The sequence below is a fragment of the Siniperca chuatsi genome, linkage group LG20 (assembly GCF_020085105.1).
Source record: "Siniperca chuatsi isolate FFG_IHB_CAS linkage group LG20, ASM2008510v1, whole genome shotgun sequence".
Classification (NCBI taxonomy): Eukaryota; Metazoa; Chordata; class Actinopteri; order Centrarchiformes; family Sinipercidae; genus Siniperca; species Siniperca chuatsi.
In genome coordinates, this window is record NC_058061.1 from 15,334,262 (window position 1) to 15,351,357 (window position 17,096).

The window sequence follows — 17,096 nt, forward strand, 5'->3', positions numbered from 1 at the left end:
TGAACATGCAGGCCTGTAGCACAAAGCTGAAGTCGGTCATTCCCACGGTAAAGGAGGTTTTTTCCATTGAGCAGCTCTTTGTGGCCCAGTCATGCTTTCACGCTGGTCTAAAAAAAGAACTACAAATGTAAACAAATATATTTTTAAATTTTATTCATTCAAATAAACCTACATCAAATATACATATTTAATCAAGATTAGAAAAATAATTAAATATTTCAAAACACTAAATGTCACACATACAATAATAGCCACCACCCTACAGAGCACGACTGAGATACAGAGTAATGACTATTGTTGCTGTTGGACGCACTGAAATTAAATACATAAAACTGCATTTCATTTTACAATTACTCCCATCATGAGGAAGGAGTATGAATAGTTTATATAGGGGCCCAATGAAGCAGTAAAAACTACTACAAACAAAAGTATCTAACATTTCCAGATGATAACAACAGCTAATGCTAAGAGACTTTCCCATGCAACAAGTTAGTATAGTAAATATTGAATAAATGAAAAGTACACACCAAGTATTATAGTGAAGGAAGAATCAGATAAATCCCTTTGTAAAGATCGTCCTTCTCAATTTGAGGTAAGGTTATAGTATTTGCATATTAGAAGTTGCCTGTTACTGAATATACTCAAAATCTAAACTAGCAAATTACTAAAACTGCTGTACTGGATCAAGAAATGTGTTTCTCCAAAACAGTCTACCTTATATAGCAACTTCAATAAAGGTCACTTGGATTTGAAGGTTGTTTTTTTTTCTACCTGATGCTAAGCAGAAAAAATATACTGACCTAATTTTGTGAAGCCAAATATATGTCGAAGATTCAAGTGTGGAGTCTGAAGCTTTGTACAGCTTCAGTTTTCATTTTATTTCTGTTGAAATGTACAAAAATCTGACCACTGTACTTTTTTCCCCCCAACTACAAGTGTACCACATTAGCCATCGATATAAATCTTCCAAAAAGGTGAAAACCTCTCTGGAAGCACTTCCCCAAGTAAAACCATTAGGCTTTGAAATATATTAGCCGACAGATATAAATTATTAATAGATATAAATTAGTGTCTGCATAGCATTACGATTGGTTGGTGCACTGGCGGGAGTGTTAGTCACTTCTAATGCCCATTAGGCAAAGAGCTGATGGTCTAGGCTCATCAGTAGATAAAATTCATTAATAAATGTAGCATTGACCACATCCTGATGTGAGAGTGTATTCATGTGGCCTTAGAGCTTTCTTTTTGTTAGTTTGTTTTTTTTTAGAATTTACACGCCACAAGCAGCATTTAATTATGCAGCACAAAAGTCACAAGTAGCAGCCACATATATAGTGTTTAGTACTAGGCACAATAATAGGGCTGATAAAAAGGCAGCCTCACAGGTTTATCCTGGCACTGTGGGAGGGACGACCTGGGCAACCATACAGTTCGTGTTCAGGATAAGGTGTGGGTGTGTTTTCACAGCAAGGGAAAGGAGTAATCCAACCATAAAGTGGAATTGTGTGTGTGTGTGTGTGTGTGTGTGCGCGTGCATGTGTGCGTGTGCGTACAAACCCATTGTTATCTATGCAAACTCTGTCCTGTTCAGTGTGGACCATGTGAGCCACTGTCAAGCCACCATTACAAACCAAGGGAGTTTTTTCAAAAGTCACCCACCAAAAAGTGGGCTTAAAAAGTCAGCCATAGCTCCTCCCTCTCAGTTCTGCTCTCTCTGTATGAGCACTGAATCCACGTCTGTCTGTTCGTCTGTCAGTACCTCCTCTTTCCGTGTTTCCCACCATCAGTCATGCAGGTTTTAGGCCGAAGAGCTGCATTAAGGTAGAACAAATAAGCATTTATTTAAGAATTAGCACATTCAAATTTGATTCAACAGTTATTTTACTGATGACTCACCTGGATCTGCGGTCTGCTTCTTCTTGTTGTGATGGACTATCTGATTCTCATTGGTCATCTTCACATCCTGATCCTCCACATAATTACTGCAACACAGCAAGAAAATGAAGAAAAGTAAATTTGCTGTGCCTGTGGAAAACTGGAACAGGGGACAACAAAAAATGGAGGGCTGACTGATAACAAAGCTTGAAGCAAGCAGGTCCAAGCCTTGAGACCAAAGATGGGGCTAGAGAGGTAACGAAGGGGAGAGAGGAGGGACTGAGACATCACAAGTCAAGTGTGTGGTAAGGAAGGTGTGTGATGGCTGGGGGACGTTTAAGGGCACTGGAGGAATCTTCAATACAGAGATTGACCACAGGGAGGCGCTGACACGGAGCTTTCACAGGCTCTGTTACTCACTGCTGATGGTGTCTGCTGCCACGGGGGCTGAAGTGGAGAAGAGCACATCTCTGTTCAAAACAACTCACCACTTTTGGACAATGGGGTTGAATCTAACCTTCTTTGTCAATCCAACAGTTTCTCTGTTTTAGACTTTGTATATCAAATGGTCTTGAATTAATTCACAAGTAATAAGCCTATGACCATTTACCACTGAACTAAAAAAAAGTGAAAGGCACTGTACAACAAGTCAGCCATAAGACCAAGTAGTCAATCATATTTCTACATTGTAAAAATCCAGCGTACCTGATGACAGTGTTCCTCTCACGGTGTGCAATGTAGGCATTGTCTGTGAACAGGATGGTGTGGTAGGGCACCACTGGATCACAGGTAGGCAGAATGCCTCGTGCCACATGGGTTTCACTGTCTAAGATGCCGTTATACACCAGGAGGTCGTCCACCAGCAGCTGTACACACAGACAGACACAGATTGCTGCTTGAGGTCCAAATGTAAATAAATAAATAAATTTAAGTGATTGCCCAGCTCACAGCAGACAGCGAGGCTTACCCCAAACTCCTTTACTCCCCTCTGTGGTGTCTTTGAGTAGTTCCACAGTTTGATCATGGACACAGACACTGGCTGATCAAAGATGACGTACACACGGTTCACCTATGTGGAAACAATCGATTACACTTACACAAATGTATTGGAAAACGCTCTTCTGAGTGTGTTAACTGAATGCACTGCGGCCACTTATTCTCTCTCTCTCTCTCTCTCTCTCTCTCTCAAATCCTTACCAGTCCAGGGAGCACCGGGGCTAACCACATGTGTCTTCCATCGTGGGTGCTGTTGACTCCATCTATTAATTTATCTGGAGTCCTCACATCACCGCTCACATTGTCCAATACGTTCACACTGTCTGGAAAAGCAGCGATGTCTAGTGGACATAATGTTGAGGAACAGACACAAATTTATACCCATTAATACTCCTTCAACAGCTATTACTAATTTACCACCTGGGTAAGTCATTAACTGTGTGCATCCTCTCTGAATCAGCTATGTCCTTTTAAAGTTGTTTAATCTTTAATGTGTCTCCTTCCTCAAGGTCTCCTCTTCCGTCCCACATTGTCTGAAGCCATTTTACCAATGACTTTCAACATTTTTGTTGGCACTGACATGACAGAGAAAGAAATGATTGAGGAATTGGCCTATGTCTGAATTTCTACAAAATGATTAATTAGTTACACTGCAACCCCTGATTATAGTATCTCCATTTGATTTGACCAGTCAATGTGATGCCAGAACACAATAATCCTTCATGGTATCAGGATAGGTTTTAATATTAATACCCCTAGATAAGAGATAAGAGGAGAATATTCATAATTTGTGACTTCAGTCATCTAAACTCATTGTTTACAGATTTACACCACAAATTATTAATCACACAACAGTGAAAGATTATATGGATATATTCTAGCTGGTTAAGAGAGTTTAGGTTTGTGAAGATAGATGCAGGTCGACGTAAACTCATAATGAAAGGATACTGTTGTCACTGAGACGGATCTTCTCATGGTTCTGGTCATAAAATTCGAGGCCGTTGAGGCCGATGTAGTATGGGTCTCCCCAGGATGTTAACAGCTGCAGCTGAAAGATGACTGACGGTGAAGGTCAAGGGATATATGACAACACGAAGCCCCATGCATAGCAAACATCAGGCCTGGGTTGTGTCCAAAGCCACTCCCTATTTACTATATAGTGCACTATATCTACCCTCCACCATTGTATTTGAGTGTCCTCCATTTGGCATGAATTCATGATGGCTCACAGGGGGTATATGTTCAGGCTGGCTGCTCCAATCCACATTTGGTATAATAGAAAAATAATAATTCCTAATGAGACGGTGTAGTCCTCATTCGTCCAGGAGTGTTCTATCGTAGAAAAGGTTTCAGTCGTAGTCATCTGGACACTCTAAGATGGCCCCAATGATTACTGATTACAATAATTCCTAATAATCCTAAAAAATCCTAATCTAAAAGCATTTCTGGAGATGTTTACATCCCTTTATGTCTCTTGCAACACACCACAAACACTGTTACACTAGACTGTTAGCCAGCCGTGACTGTTACACGAAACATAGCTGCATATACAGTAAAGTATCAACCACATCTGTTACTGATTTTAACTGTTGGTCAGATAAACCGATAATGAAAAAATTGTTGCAGCCCTAATGCAGACTGATTAATATTGCCTGAACATACAAATCCAATGTTTGCAAATGAACAGTCTGGACAGTCAATCAGATTTGTCAGCAGTCTGAACAAATCCAAAGATCCAACTGACAATGCAAACAGTGTCAGAAGGATACATCCACAAGGCATGATGGGAGCTTCATAGTCCATGCTGGCCTGTTCTTGTTTCTTAGAGCTTCCTCTGAATTAGAGACAGCAACATTATAAATTAAGAAATGCAGTTTTCAAGCTTTCTCATGAAATAACAGCACATGCTAATTAAATTTCTGGCTCCTACTTGTGGTAGTCCTCTGCACTCTTGTTGTCAGTCGGCGTCTGGAGGAAGTCTATAAAGAGGATCTCTTGGGCAAAGTCAAAGTGACAGTTGCCTGGTCCTTTCCTGATCAGGAATCCCTCCGATGGGGAGATGGCAACATCATCCATGAACACATGGATCACCTTCACCTGAAACAAAGATGTAGAGATTTGTGTGTTTTATGTGTTGTTTATAGTCTGCTGCATAGAACATTTCTTATTAAATGTAAAAACTTGTGGTAATAACTAATCCATGCCCTCCAAAAACATCAATGATTCTCTGGCTCCACCTGAAGCAACTGACACTGTAATATAAATCATATTTATGTGGTTTCACAGTTTATTATGTAGAGTATTATATAGTTTGATATATACAGTTTACTATTATTATTTAAAAGGAACTTGCATTGATCTCTTGTAACAACCGCACCTTGATAGCAAATACAGTTTGAGCCTGACAGAAAAGTGTCTCACCCCTCTATAAGAGTCCTCAGAGGACTTGTTGTAGTTCCAGATACGAAGTCCGGCGATGGTCTGGACCTTGCTGAACGTTATGTTTAAGGTGTGGGGCTCTCCATAGGAGAAAGGGATCAGCCACATGTGTTGATCATCAGTGGTGATGTTGTTTCCATCTATAAGCCTGGGTAATAAATTGGATTGTGATAATTAGATTTTTCTTGAGAGCAGGGTAGGAGAAGTAAGGGTGTGCGAGTGTGAAATATGATGTAGAAAATTATATGAAGAGTAGAGTGAGGAAAATGTTAAAAAGGATCATTCTCAAAGGTTATTCTACTACTACTACATCTACTGTTGTGTAAATGGAAAAAAACCCACATGATTAAAAGAGTGTCAAATGTCACTGTGTTTTAACATTCTCACAGAGCATATAGTGTAAAACGTACTTATCAAGCGTCCGCAGGTCGTGTCCGTAGTCAGGCAAGTCGTTGAGATCCCTAGGTGAGGCAGCCATCATACTGAGGTCTAAAGGTAAACTCTCTCCATCCTTCCCCACCACCTCCAATCCTGTCAGGCCCATGTAGTGGGAGTCCCCCCAAGTCAACACCAGCTCTAGTCTAAGGCCTGCGGTGGAGGGAGACAGTTATTGTAAGTTTCCAAACAACAACAAAAAGAGAACTGAACTTGTGATGACAGGATGCTGATTATTTACTCACACTTTCCAGTGTACATCCCAGGATTATGCTCCATGTTCTCCTCAGATGGGCTCACGGTGGGGTTGAGGTGGAGTTTCAACTAAGACAACATGTGAAGACAACCACAATTGTATTACACTGTCCTGTTGATAGTGTGATGGCTAATTTACTATACTCTTCTTCCTCAGCATGCGTAACACTCAGCATGCTTAACGCTATTGGTTCATACACAATGAAATCTCAAGTTTTGCTGAACAGATGGTTTGAATGTCATGGATCTTTGTTTAGTTATCACTATCACAATTGGGAATAAGGTGCCTAAATTTACAAGCATTTGACTTTGACATTTAACACGAATGAAGTTGATAAAAATTAAAACCTGTACCCATTGCTGATGAGGCCTGTACTTACTTTGAGGTCTTCTTCTCGGAAACCGGCCTGTGTGAAGGGTCTTTCCTCTCCCTCTCCATCAGCGGTGCGCGGTCTCTGCAGCTCCTCTTCATACTCCAGGCCTTCGGGACCCTCACTTTCACTGAGGAAGGTTTCATCATAACGAGACATAGCCTCCAGGATCTCATCATCAGTGGTGAACAGGATAGTGTCACCAAATTGGTCCAGCTCTGAAGTGACAGCAGAATGAGGAAAAAGGAGAAGTTGATCAAAAGTAACACACAAAAGCACCATAAAAACTTGTGAGGCAGTTCTGTTCAGCTACCTCCAGACAGGGTCCCAGAGGCCTTGGCGATCTCGCCCCTGAAGATGCACCTTCCATCCAGCAGCATCTCCACCTCCTTCACCCCTCGGAAGGAGTGAATGCGTGACTTGTTGTAGTTCCACACTCGGATCATGGCCACCTGGTAGGGAGCTCCGAAGTCCAGGAAGATGGTGTGGCTACGACCAGAAGTGAATGGTGCTAGCCAAAGATGCATGTCATCCTGGGTACGATTAACACCATCAATCAAGTTAGTGACCACACGTGGATCCTTGCCGTATGCAGGGAGAATGTTGATGTCTGGAGGGTCAGCACGGATGTGAGCAGGTTGTAGGGGCTCTCCACTGGAACTGAACACCTCAAGGCCGTTGAGGCCCACGTAGTGACGATCGCCCCAGGTGGACAGGATGTTGATGACCAGCCTTTGGCCCTGGGGCAGCACCGGGATCTCAAACTCCTCCTCCCGCTCCATGGATGGATCATCATCAGGGCCTTCACACATTGCTCCCTGAGTGGTCAAGGAGGAAAGTGGGCTCCTGGGTGTTGTGGAGGGGTTGACTGAGATTGTGGGTGGACCACGACCCTGGCGCTGGAGGAACTCATCAAAGATGTCACCTTCGAAGCCCATGTTGGAGATGCGTCCACGTTGGCATTGGTTGAACTTAGTGAGAGAGTCCCAGGACTCCATGAGGGTGTCATCCTGTTGGCTGTGCAGCTGGGCTAGAGAGGTGCACTGCCTCCTGCTAGTGCTAACCAGTGAGATCGGCCCCTCTGGAAAATACATAGAGATTAGCTATTAATTACTAACAAGCCACAGAAAATAAGATAATCCTTTTATCACTGTACAATGCCTTTACATTTATCATCAAACATGGAATACAAGAAAACAAACATGTTAATATATTTTGTGCTGATATACAATTACATATACAAATACATTCCTTCAAATTTTAATGAGAAGCTCTTTGATCTTACGGTTAAAAAGATGACTAAAGTTAATCAGCAGCAGAAAGAATGACAATCATTACACAGCACAAAGGCCAGGGCAATAAGCACGGCTGCTCAGTAAAGTGTAGTGTAAGGACTCTAGTAAACTAAGCTATATGAGTAGTAAGGCTTTCATTTTCCAACCAGTCCAATGACAGGCATCACATAATGCTGCACCGTAACCACACAAACGTATGCTCTATGTGATGACTGTCTCAAAACAAACAAATTAACATCTAAAAATGACGAAGGGAGCAGCACTTCATATAGAGAGCCAGTGACGAGGTGTATAAAACCACATGACCCAGATAGTACCTAGCTGAAGTAAAATAATCAGTGAATAAAAATGCAACGACTTTAGCTAATGGTTATTTGGTTTAAGAATCCAGATATAATGTTTGATTAGTCTTTCTTCTGATTCCTTGTTTGAGAATTACTAATACAGTTTAATAATAAATGTATTATCATTTTAAGAGATTATTACCATGAATGCAGAGGTGTGATATCCTATGAGTAGCCTGATTGGTTAATAATAATAATAATAATAATAAATAATTGGTTAATAATAAATACAGCACAAAATAAAGTACAAGGGTGAAATAATCACATATAAAAGGTGTCCTTCTGTGTTTATCATAACTTTAAATATGGCAGCCTTTCCCACCTGTGTTTGACAGTGCAGTAGCTTTGAGGTGCTGCTCCTCTGTCTGTCTGCTAGCGACTGCAGTGTTTCGGAATGAGCTCCTGCGTCCGCTGATGGGCCTGTCCTGCTTTTGATCCCCGAGCTCCTCCAGCAGGTCGCAGCTCAGGTCCAGAGAGTTAGCCTTCCACTGACCCCCGTTCACAGTCCTCTCCATCCCCCTACACACTCGGCCTGGGTTACACGGCAGTTCTGGGAGCATTGAAGAGGATGAGGCTGTCGGAGATTTGGGCTCTGCAGAGTGCTGAGGCACCAGCCACCGGGGCCTCTCCCTGCTGGCCTCGCAGCCCTCTGGAGCTCCCCTGTTCAGGGGCTGCAGCCACTGGGGGGCCACCCGTGAGGAGGACGGCTGGGTGGTGACTGTCTGCTCCATGGGTGCAGGCTGCTCCACCTGCTGCCTGAGAGAGAGGGGCTCTTCTGAGGCAGACAGGTCAAAAGAGTTTCTTTGTGTGGAGGAGCGACGAGCGGAGGATGAAACCCCCACTGGTGAAGGAGTGATGGGTGGTAGCAGTGTATGTGATTTCTCCTGCATGTCTATCATAGCCTGGCCTGCTGCTTCTGATGGCTGCGGATTCGAACTGTTGTGTCGCTGGGTGCTGCTGCCCTCCACACCCTTCCTGTCCTCATGGCACTGGGGGCTGGCACCCCGTAGATTGTGTCCGGAAGACGAGGGGCTGGAAAACAAGGAGTCTGAGACCTGGAAATCCTGGAGGTCTACTGTGGTGCTGTAGTCAAAGACCTGGTTGCCACAGCCCCTCTCCAGCTCACCTTCAAACACCAATGTGCTGTTAAGGTACAGCTTTATATGCCGTGCACCAATGTCAAGATCCTAAAAAAGAAACAGAGCTTTAATTTATCTGAATATACCATGTTCAACAGTTTGCACACCACCTTCTGACTTTTGGCACCCAGTTGTGTTACGAAATGCCCAGTTATTTCAGATTTTAAATACATTTACATAAAATAATTTCTACACATTTAAGTAAAGATATACGATGCAAATGAATCAAACAAAAAGGACTTGGGGTTAGATGGTATCACAGGAAAATATTTAGCATTTCATATTATATATTATGTCTTTGTATACTGAACAATATTTTGAATACATAATGATTCTAATTCAAAGTAACACAAACTGCAAACCCAAAAGCATGAAGTCAAAAAAGTATATCACTTGGGGAATTTTTATACAATCTCTATTGATTCATTTACCTATTTCTTACATTCAGAGTAAGAGCTCTCCAAGCTAGCAATAATTAGCGCTCTCACAGACACCAAGTCATGGCTGCCATGAAGAAATGGCTGAAGCCTAACTCAAATCTGCTCAATCCTCTAGGCAGTAAACCACTATAAACCCAGGTTAACCTAGAACCTATTTCCCACCAATAGCGCCTTACCTTCCAGGTTCAAGTAATTCTAGATAGCTGTAGTAACATAAAAAGAGATACGATGAGATCTTTGTACCCCTCTATGAAGAACAGTGAGGTTGAGAGGCAGAAGCCCACGTTTCCCCTAACACTAATCCTCTCGGGCTAATCTCTCACTGTTCCACATTTGAACAGTCTGACTGACAGCTCAGCCAGCCACTGCTAAAAGAGGACCACACCCCTGACATAACCACGTCAATACAGTTACCCGTATTATAGTGACAACACACAAGCATGTTGGATTTATGAGCTCTGGTGTTACAGACAGCTAAATGAATAATCTCTGAAGAGAGAGAGATAAATCAAGATGTGTGGAACGGATTGCACTTGTGTTGAACAAGTGTTATTTAACAATTCAACTTCTTATAAACTGTAATGACACATGAACAAAATTAAAAAGCGCATACATTTAGGCTTCTGTTATAGTTCCAGATTTTGATGCGAGATATTCCAAAGTCTGGGGAGCGCTCTGTGTTCCTGATGATGAAGTAGAGCTGGACGGGAGGGTGGAATGGACACGTCCACATGTGACGCTCTTTGGTGGTCTGCCAACCCAAGAGAACACGCAAAATCAGCAAAAATATATTGTCCATGTAAATAGTGAGATTCATTCACAAATATCAAGTCACCACCATAAACTTGTATGTAATAGGCCTTTTACGCAACAGACAGGTGTAACATTAATAACATTAATGATGGCTGCATCCCATTTAGGTGTTCAAACTTCAGGGCCCCGTTTTTGTGCACGCTTGTTTGCTGTCATGGCCTACTGGGACAAAAAAATAAATAGGACAGAGCCATAATTAATGTTATTAGTTACACCTGTGCTTTTACATCTGCCTGTTGCGTAATAGGCCTGTACTCTAGAAAATTTGCAAAAGTGATAAAGATGGAAAAATGCTTACAAAAACATTTAATGCAGGTTATGCGTAGATCATTTTCAATGTATAATTTCAGATTTAATTTGTGCGGCAGAAATCATTTAAACAGGATTTAGAGGCAGGCAGCAGAGACTCACCTTCACCTTTCCATTGACAAGCGCCCCCAGATTCCCAGGATAGTCAGCATTCCTGATGTCTAGGTCATGAGGTGACACATACAGTTTCTTGTTTCTGAGGCAGAAGAACTGCAACTCAGTCAGCCCAACCTGCAAAGCGTTCCCCCAGTTTGACAGGATCTCCATGGTAACATACAATGCAGGGGTGAACTCTGCAGAGGACTGCCTTCTCTGCAATGACAACACAAAACATTCACAAGCGCTTCTGTACACTCGTTTTTCTATCACACCCAGCAATATTAGGATTATTCATTCTGAACTGCGAGACGGTGTCACTGACTCACCGGCTGCTTGCTATAGTCTGTTGTGACACTCTGAGGAATGTTGTAGATGGTTCCTGATTCAAGTTTCTCCAAGGCTTTCAGCAGTTTCTGTTGTTGCCTGAACAGAAGGATGACATCCTCAGCTCTGCTGCTTTGTCTGTTGTCCCTGACCTTCATGTTAGTGGTGACGGATGGCTGAGCACAGCTACACTGATAAATAATTCTTCATGGTCAGGGGGTGTACACACCATACATTTCTGTTTGTATTAGGGGCTATAAAACACTAGTATGTTTATTCTGACAGTGCAAGATGTACAAGATTCCCACCACCCACCAAGTACCAGGTGTCCTTCTATCCTTCAGAAGCCAGAATGTATATACAGTATCTGTGCGTTTAAGAGCCATATTCTGTCAGCATACCTGGGGCCCATGAGTGTGATTCTCTGCATGGCCAAAGTGACACTGTTCTCATCCTTGTCGTAGCTGCTGTGGTGCACTAAGCCATTCATTATCTGGTGTCCCCTGCCCTGGATAAAGAGGAAGCAAAATAATGAGTCAGAAATACATAAGCTTTAGGGGCAGAGTTTACATGTAAGCCAAATCCTTAACACTATCACTGTATTAAAATACCACATAACACATACAGTACATGTGTAGAGTTATGTGTGGACAGTGAAAAGAGATATCAGGCCGTAATAGTATAGGTACTCTGGATCAGCATAAAAAGAACTATCGACAGTAAAGGGACATGTATAGTGTCGGGCAGGCAGACCGTATTGCGGCTGAAGAGCTCAGCACTCTGCACAGGGTCATTTTCTCTCTGGATGGCCTGGCGCACCCTGCATGCCATCTCCTCTGGGTCCCGCTCCTCAACAGAAGCCTTTCTGGCTGCTGACAGGGGTCTCTCCACCCGACTCTTTGGCCCTTAAGCAAGAGGCACACGTCTTTTAAACAACAGTCATGCACCATGCTATCCAACAGATCTATTTACTGAAGCATATAGAGTTTTATTTGAAAATGGGAAATCTGCCATTTGTGGACTGTGACTATGAAGACTTACACTGACCATCCCAGCTCTCTTTAGAAGATGGTCTATCTAATGTTTTGCTCATCACCAACATAGGCTTGGTGGGTATAAAGCTGTCGATGTTTTCTTTCCTTTTTGCAAATAGAGCGCGTTCAATCTTACGACCTGGAATAATGGAGAAAATGAAACAGAAAATTTCACATTAGGAATCTATTGCGAGTTTGTAGACATAAAAAGGGTCTAAGTCCTTCTGTATTCCATGAGCTGGCTAACATAACACTTGAACTGTGCACAGACAGCTAATGTACTTGATTATTCTCCATGCGTACAGGTCAGTGCTGATGAAGCAGATACGGAGGAGATGGAACCACTCTGGACAAGACAGACTCACCCTAAAAATCAATAACAAATTTACATATGAAAATGGATACTGAAGCCTACCTTTAGGTGAGGGTCCAAAGTCCAGGACAATAAGGTTTGCTGAGTCCAGATGGCTATGGGAGCCACTGGGCTGAGAGTTGGAGGAGGACTTGGAGGACGAGAGAGGTAGCCCCAGTTCGTCCAGACTCTCAGTGCTCTCCTCCCTCTCAATCTGCTCCTCCACCCACTCCTCGTCTGACTCCTCCCCCGCTGAGCCACGGTTGCTCCGCCGCATGGTAACCTCCAGGCTCCGACGCAGAACCTAGTTTATAAAAGGTCAGCGTTTATGTATGCATCCATGCACACAGTCATCAGTGTAAGCACTCACAGGCGCAAACATACACACATGCTCGCTGACAGTTTAGTTGATTTGATTTGTGTGACTACCACTGAAAAACCGTCATAAATTAACACCCAGGAGCATAAAACAAATTTAGATGATTCACTACATCGCATGCCACCCTGACAAGATGAAATAAAACAGTGTACATATTTCTTCTTCCGCTCACCTTCACTTCCTCAAGGTTGAGAAGTACCTTCTTACTGTGCTCCTGATTTGCTTGGCCCCCTTGGCTCTCAGGCCTGGAGCTGAAGGAGCGCGACAACTTGGAGGTTTCCCTCGGGGAGCAGGGACTGCGAGGCGAGCGCAGACTGGAGCTCTGTATGAAACAAGGTGATTGGATAAAGGGGAAATGGCAGAGATGAAGAGATGCTAAGTAGTACAGACAGCTGCATCTGACACATAGCCCCTCCCCTGGAAAAAACACCCACACACACACACAGGCTTAGTAGGCATAGTTATGTCTTCACTCTACCTCCATGTCTACGCTTTCATAGGGCTCAAAATCCTCAGAGTAGCGCTTTTCTGGGGAAATCTGCAAACTTGGTCCTTCCTCTGTTCGAATTCTGACAGAATCCTGCATAAATAACAAAAGAGGAAAAATGGAATATGTGTACTTTCATAGGAAAATATTTATTTTTGATGCACCACAATCAAGGATTACAATATTAAGTAATTAGAAGCCTCTACCTGCACCCATTCTTTCCTCTGGACCTTTTCTGGGGCAGTGTGGCTCCTCTTCCTGTGGGTCTGCTCCAGATTTCGGCTATCTTCAGTTAGCTGGTGGGCGCTTCTACAGACATCTGCCGATGAGTACCAGCACAGAAAGGAACATGAGCAGCTTGCAGCAGACTATTGCCTCAGAGGAGAAGGAACAAACAGTCACATACGCAGATGGTCCACAGTGCATAGAGGAGGGAAAAAAAACTGGCTGCCAGCTACAACTGTCACTATCATTTATTCACTGGGACTGGGCATGGGATCATGCCATGCAAACTACAAGCTGAGGAGTGGTGGCTATTAGCTGGTGTTCCATATGGTCTGGGGATGACAGAAGCAACAAGAATACAGTATGACATGGTGCCGTCAATTTCAGTGTAAAAAGTACTAAATATTCAACAATATTTCCCCCGGCACAATAGAGAAGTAAAAAAATTATGAGGGCTTATATAAGAATTTTTACTTTCTGAGTGTCTGAAGGTTTATTTTGGTCCAGCAGCAGCATACCTGCTGTACGTGCAGGCCTCCAAGCAGGTGGGGAGGTGACAGACTTGTGGCTGAAGCTCTTGGGCTGCTTCCTACTGGCTTCAGCATTGGCTCCGTTAAGATAAATTGAAAAACCTTGCTCGAGCTGTTCCAACTCAATCTCCCTGGGGTCTTTGACTTTAAGGCGCTTTAGGATCCTGAGGAGCAAAGACAACTGGTGACTACCTCTACAATTCTGAACAGAAATCTGGCAAAGAGTGTACAGGTTTGAGATAGCTAAGCTTACGATTTGGGATTTATAGGAGAACATCACACATTTTCAAGCTATTCTAACCTACCCTTTCCCACATGTCACACACTAACTTTGTGTATCTCAAAGCAAGGAACCAATCAGTGCTCCTATTAGGCAGCACTGAAAGTCAGGGGAGTTGTGTATCTCCTCTGTGAAATCCAATCAGTATCTCCCCCCAGCAGCCTGTGCTCACACTTCACCTGTTTTTGTGCTGGAGGGCGATTAAATATTCATCCAGAGTGTCATCCACAGCAGAGGCAAGCTTCTCTCCTTGGCACGTCTTACTCTCCTTTAAGAAAACGAGCATGAGTACACACATACACACACACACACAATGCAGTCAGAAAAGCCAACATCAGCTGTTTGAGGAAAACAGACTGTCACAATACACATCATTGTTGCACAGGTATTCACATTCACACACTACAATCAATATCCACTTTATTCTGTACAACACAAAATGTATGCAAACAACTTGCTCCTCCAGTCTCGAGTAAATAAAGCATCAATACAGCACATGCAATGTGTCAAGATGTTAAGTTTACTGTACATGGTAGATAGACACATTTATGTAACTTGCAATATGTGCCTATTCAACCAACTCATGGTACAAGGATGATACCAGCATCAAACAAAGATTTAGTCAGTGTCAGTCATAAGGTTAAAAATGTGATTAAAAAATTGTGAATGTTTTCTTGCGAACACATTCGGGCCCTTAATAAGAACTCATCACTTTTGCAAACCTTAACATTGTTGGAGTCCAGGTGCACCCATCTGTGTTTTTCAAACTAACTCTGCTGAATAACACACCATTTGTCTCATGATGATTTCACGACCATGACAATATTTAGTTAACTCTAAAGACTGCAGACTTTCAATTTTGAGATGAGGTGGCGGAATAGTGATCACAGCAAAAGGCACTGCTGAAAAATATGCAGGGAAACTACTGACTCAGCATGGGCCAAGATCCCTGTGGAATAACTCCAGCACTTCTGTGAATCCATGCCATGTCAAATTCAGGCTCTTCTTTAAAAGGTGGGCATACCCTGTGCTCATTAGGTGTGAGCACAACCGTGGAAAAAGAGCGATACATGTCACAAATCTTTGAACTCACCATTTGTGTTTAAAAACCACAGTTGACAAGATTTTTTTTAATTGTAAAAATGCATTTGTCACATCAGTCAAAACCCAACAGAAGGGTCTACAATCCTCAGAATATGAATTTTGTTCAGACATCGCTGCACTCAACTAAAATTAAATCATCCTCATTAAAACATTAGATGTCTGCATGCTTTAGTCTTTAGCATGCTGGTCTTGACCCTCAGCCAGTGGTACGTTAGACTCATTAGTGTGTCTTTGAAGGAGCATCAGTTGTCCACATAACACAGTCACCTACAGCTCATGCCATTCCATTTTTATAAATCATCATGCAAGATGAGCAAAGAAAAAACAATGCCCTTACTTAGTTTCTACAAGTCAACTAGGCTACAGCATCTCTCAATGTCAGGAGCAGAAGAGAACCAAAGAAATTTGAAGGAAGAACAGAGAGTACTCGTTAGTGACAGAGTACAGAGAAACAGAGACAGCTGAGATACTGCGCTACAATATGTCATGGATTGTTGCGAGTAATGTCCTGAAAATCACTTGATAGTGTCTCATGTCAAGTAAAATGACAGATGTGAACTTGAAACTAGTGTCAGAGCAGATGAGTCGTTACATAAAACGATCTTTGCTTACCTCGTTATCCATTGTGTGGCTGCAGATGATGCTGCTCACATAATCCTCTACCAAATTTTGGAGAGGGACGATGATTCTTCAAAAATGTCATTGAAATCTGTGTTGTGTTTGATTACAACTGCAGTGGGAACACAGATGAGAACCCCAAGGTTACCTGTGACATGAAACCTAAATTACCTTGAATGCAGTTTGTTTAAAATGTCGCCCCACCTGCTGGACGATTCAGCAGAACAAACACATAATATCCGCTATTTCCAAGCCAAACATTAACGTTACCGTATCTTATTTTAACCAGGTCTTCGTCAAAACTCATTTGAAACACCGTAACGTTCATACGTTGACCTGCAGAGAGTTGACAGATGTGTGGTAACGTTTGCTTGATTTGTGTGCCATTAATAGCTAACACGCTAACCATTTCTGACTATGTTGACGTTACACGGCTAGCTAACACTTTCTGCCAATTCCCAGTACCTTTGCGGGTAATTTATCGCACAATTAACTCCTGCGTTTATTGGCAGAGACAACGTTAGCAAACAGCTTAGTTAGCATTGACGCTAATAACAAACTGAAAGGCTAACTAGTTAGCGTTAGCATGTATCTAGTTAACATTAAATGACACAAAAACTGGCTTTTGCTCTTATATTCTCGTACACCCTTTACTCCGGTTCTAATAAATATTACAAACATACTTACTGCCTATGTAAAACAACAGTTTGTCAGCCATTAGTTTTGAAATTAAGGAGTTTTTCTGTGTTTTCTCATGTGCCCAGTGTGTAGTGTTAGTTGGTAACCAGGATAGCTGTCCACCAATGGTGAGAGCCGCATCAGTGGCAGACACGCCCCCAGCCTGTCCGCTCTCGGCCAGCTGCTCCAACATCCATACGAGCCTCCACAAAACTCTGTGCTGCAAAACCACGCTTCTGGAGCACTGAAGACAGCAGTATGCAAGTATGTCATTC

The 17,096-nt window shown here is 42.6% G+C and overlaps 1 protein-coding gene across 8 annotated transcripts; it reads right to left on the bottom strand.

Moving 5' to 3' along the window:
• Nucleotides 1-136: 136 nt before the first annotated feature.
• LOC122868080 (katanin-interacting protein) lies at nucleotides 137-17,004 on the bottom strand. Of its 8 annotated transcripts, none has more exons than XM_044179664.1 (29): nucleotides 16,831-17,001; nucleotides 16,138-16,255; nucleotides 14,601-14,689; nucleotides 14,130-14,305; nucleotides 13,593-13,705; nucleotides 13,378-13,479; nucleotides 13,072-13,221; nucleotides 12,584-12,824; nucleotides 12,182-12,307; nucleotides 11,888-12,039; nucleotides 11,536-11,642; nucleotides 11,137-11,233; nucleotides 10,814-11,023; nucleotides 10,203-10,340; nucleotides 8,333-9,197; nucleotides 6,685-7,452; nucleotides 6,381-6,589; nucleotides 5,991-6,069; nucleotides 5,721-5,898; nucleotides 5,293-5,458; nucleotides 4,802-4,968; nucleotides 4,641-4,705; nucleotides 3,820-3,930; nucleotides 3,073-3,212; nucleotides 2,843-2,944; nucleotides 2,581-2,741; nucleotides 2,296-2,322; nucleotides 1,897-1,982; nucleotides 137-1,811 (listed from the first exon to the last, which is right to left on the bottom strand). In XM_044179664.1, the coding sequence occupies exons 2-29, from the start codon at nucleotides 16,147-16,149 to the stop codon at nucleotides 1,753-1,755; spliced, it is 4,896 nt and encodes a 1,631-aa protein (XP_044035599.1). In that variant the 5' UTR covers nucleotides 16,150-16,255; nucleotides 16,831-17,001; the 3' UTR covers nucleotides 137-1,752. The 8 variants fall into 8 exon arrangements, with proteins under 8 accessions (XP_044035599.1, XP_044035595.1, XP_044035596.1 ...); XM_044179660.1 differs by having other exon boundaries at nucleotides 12,176-12,307; nucleotides 16,831-16,999; XM_044179661.1 differs by having other exon boundaries at nucleotides 12,176-12,307; nucleotides 16,138-16,291; nucleotides 16,831-16,999.
• Nucleotides 17,005-17,096: the final 92 nt, after the last annotated feature.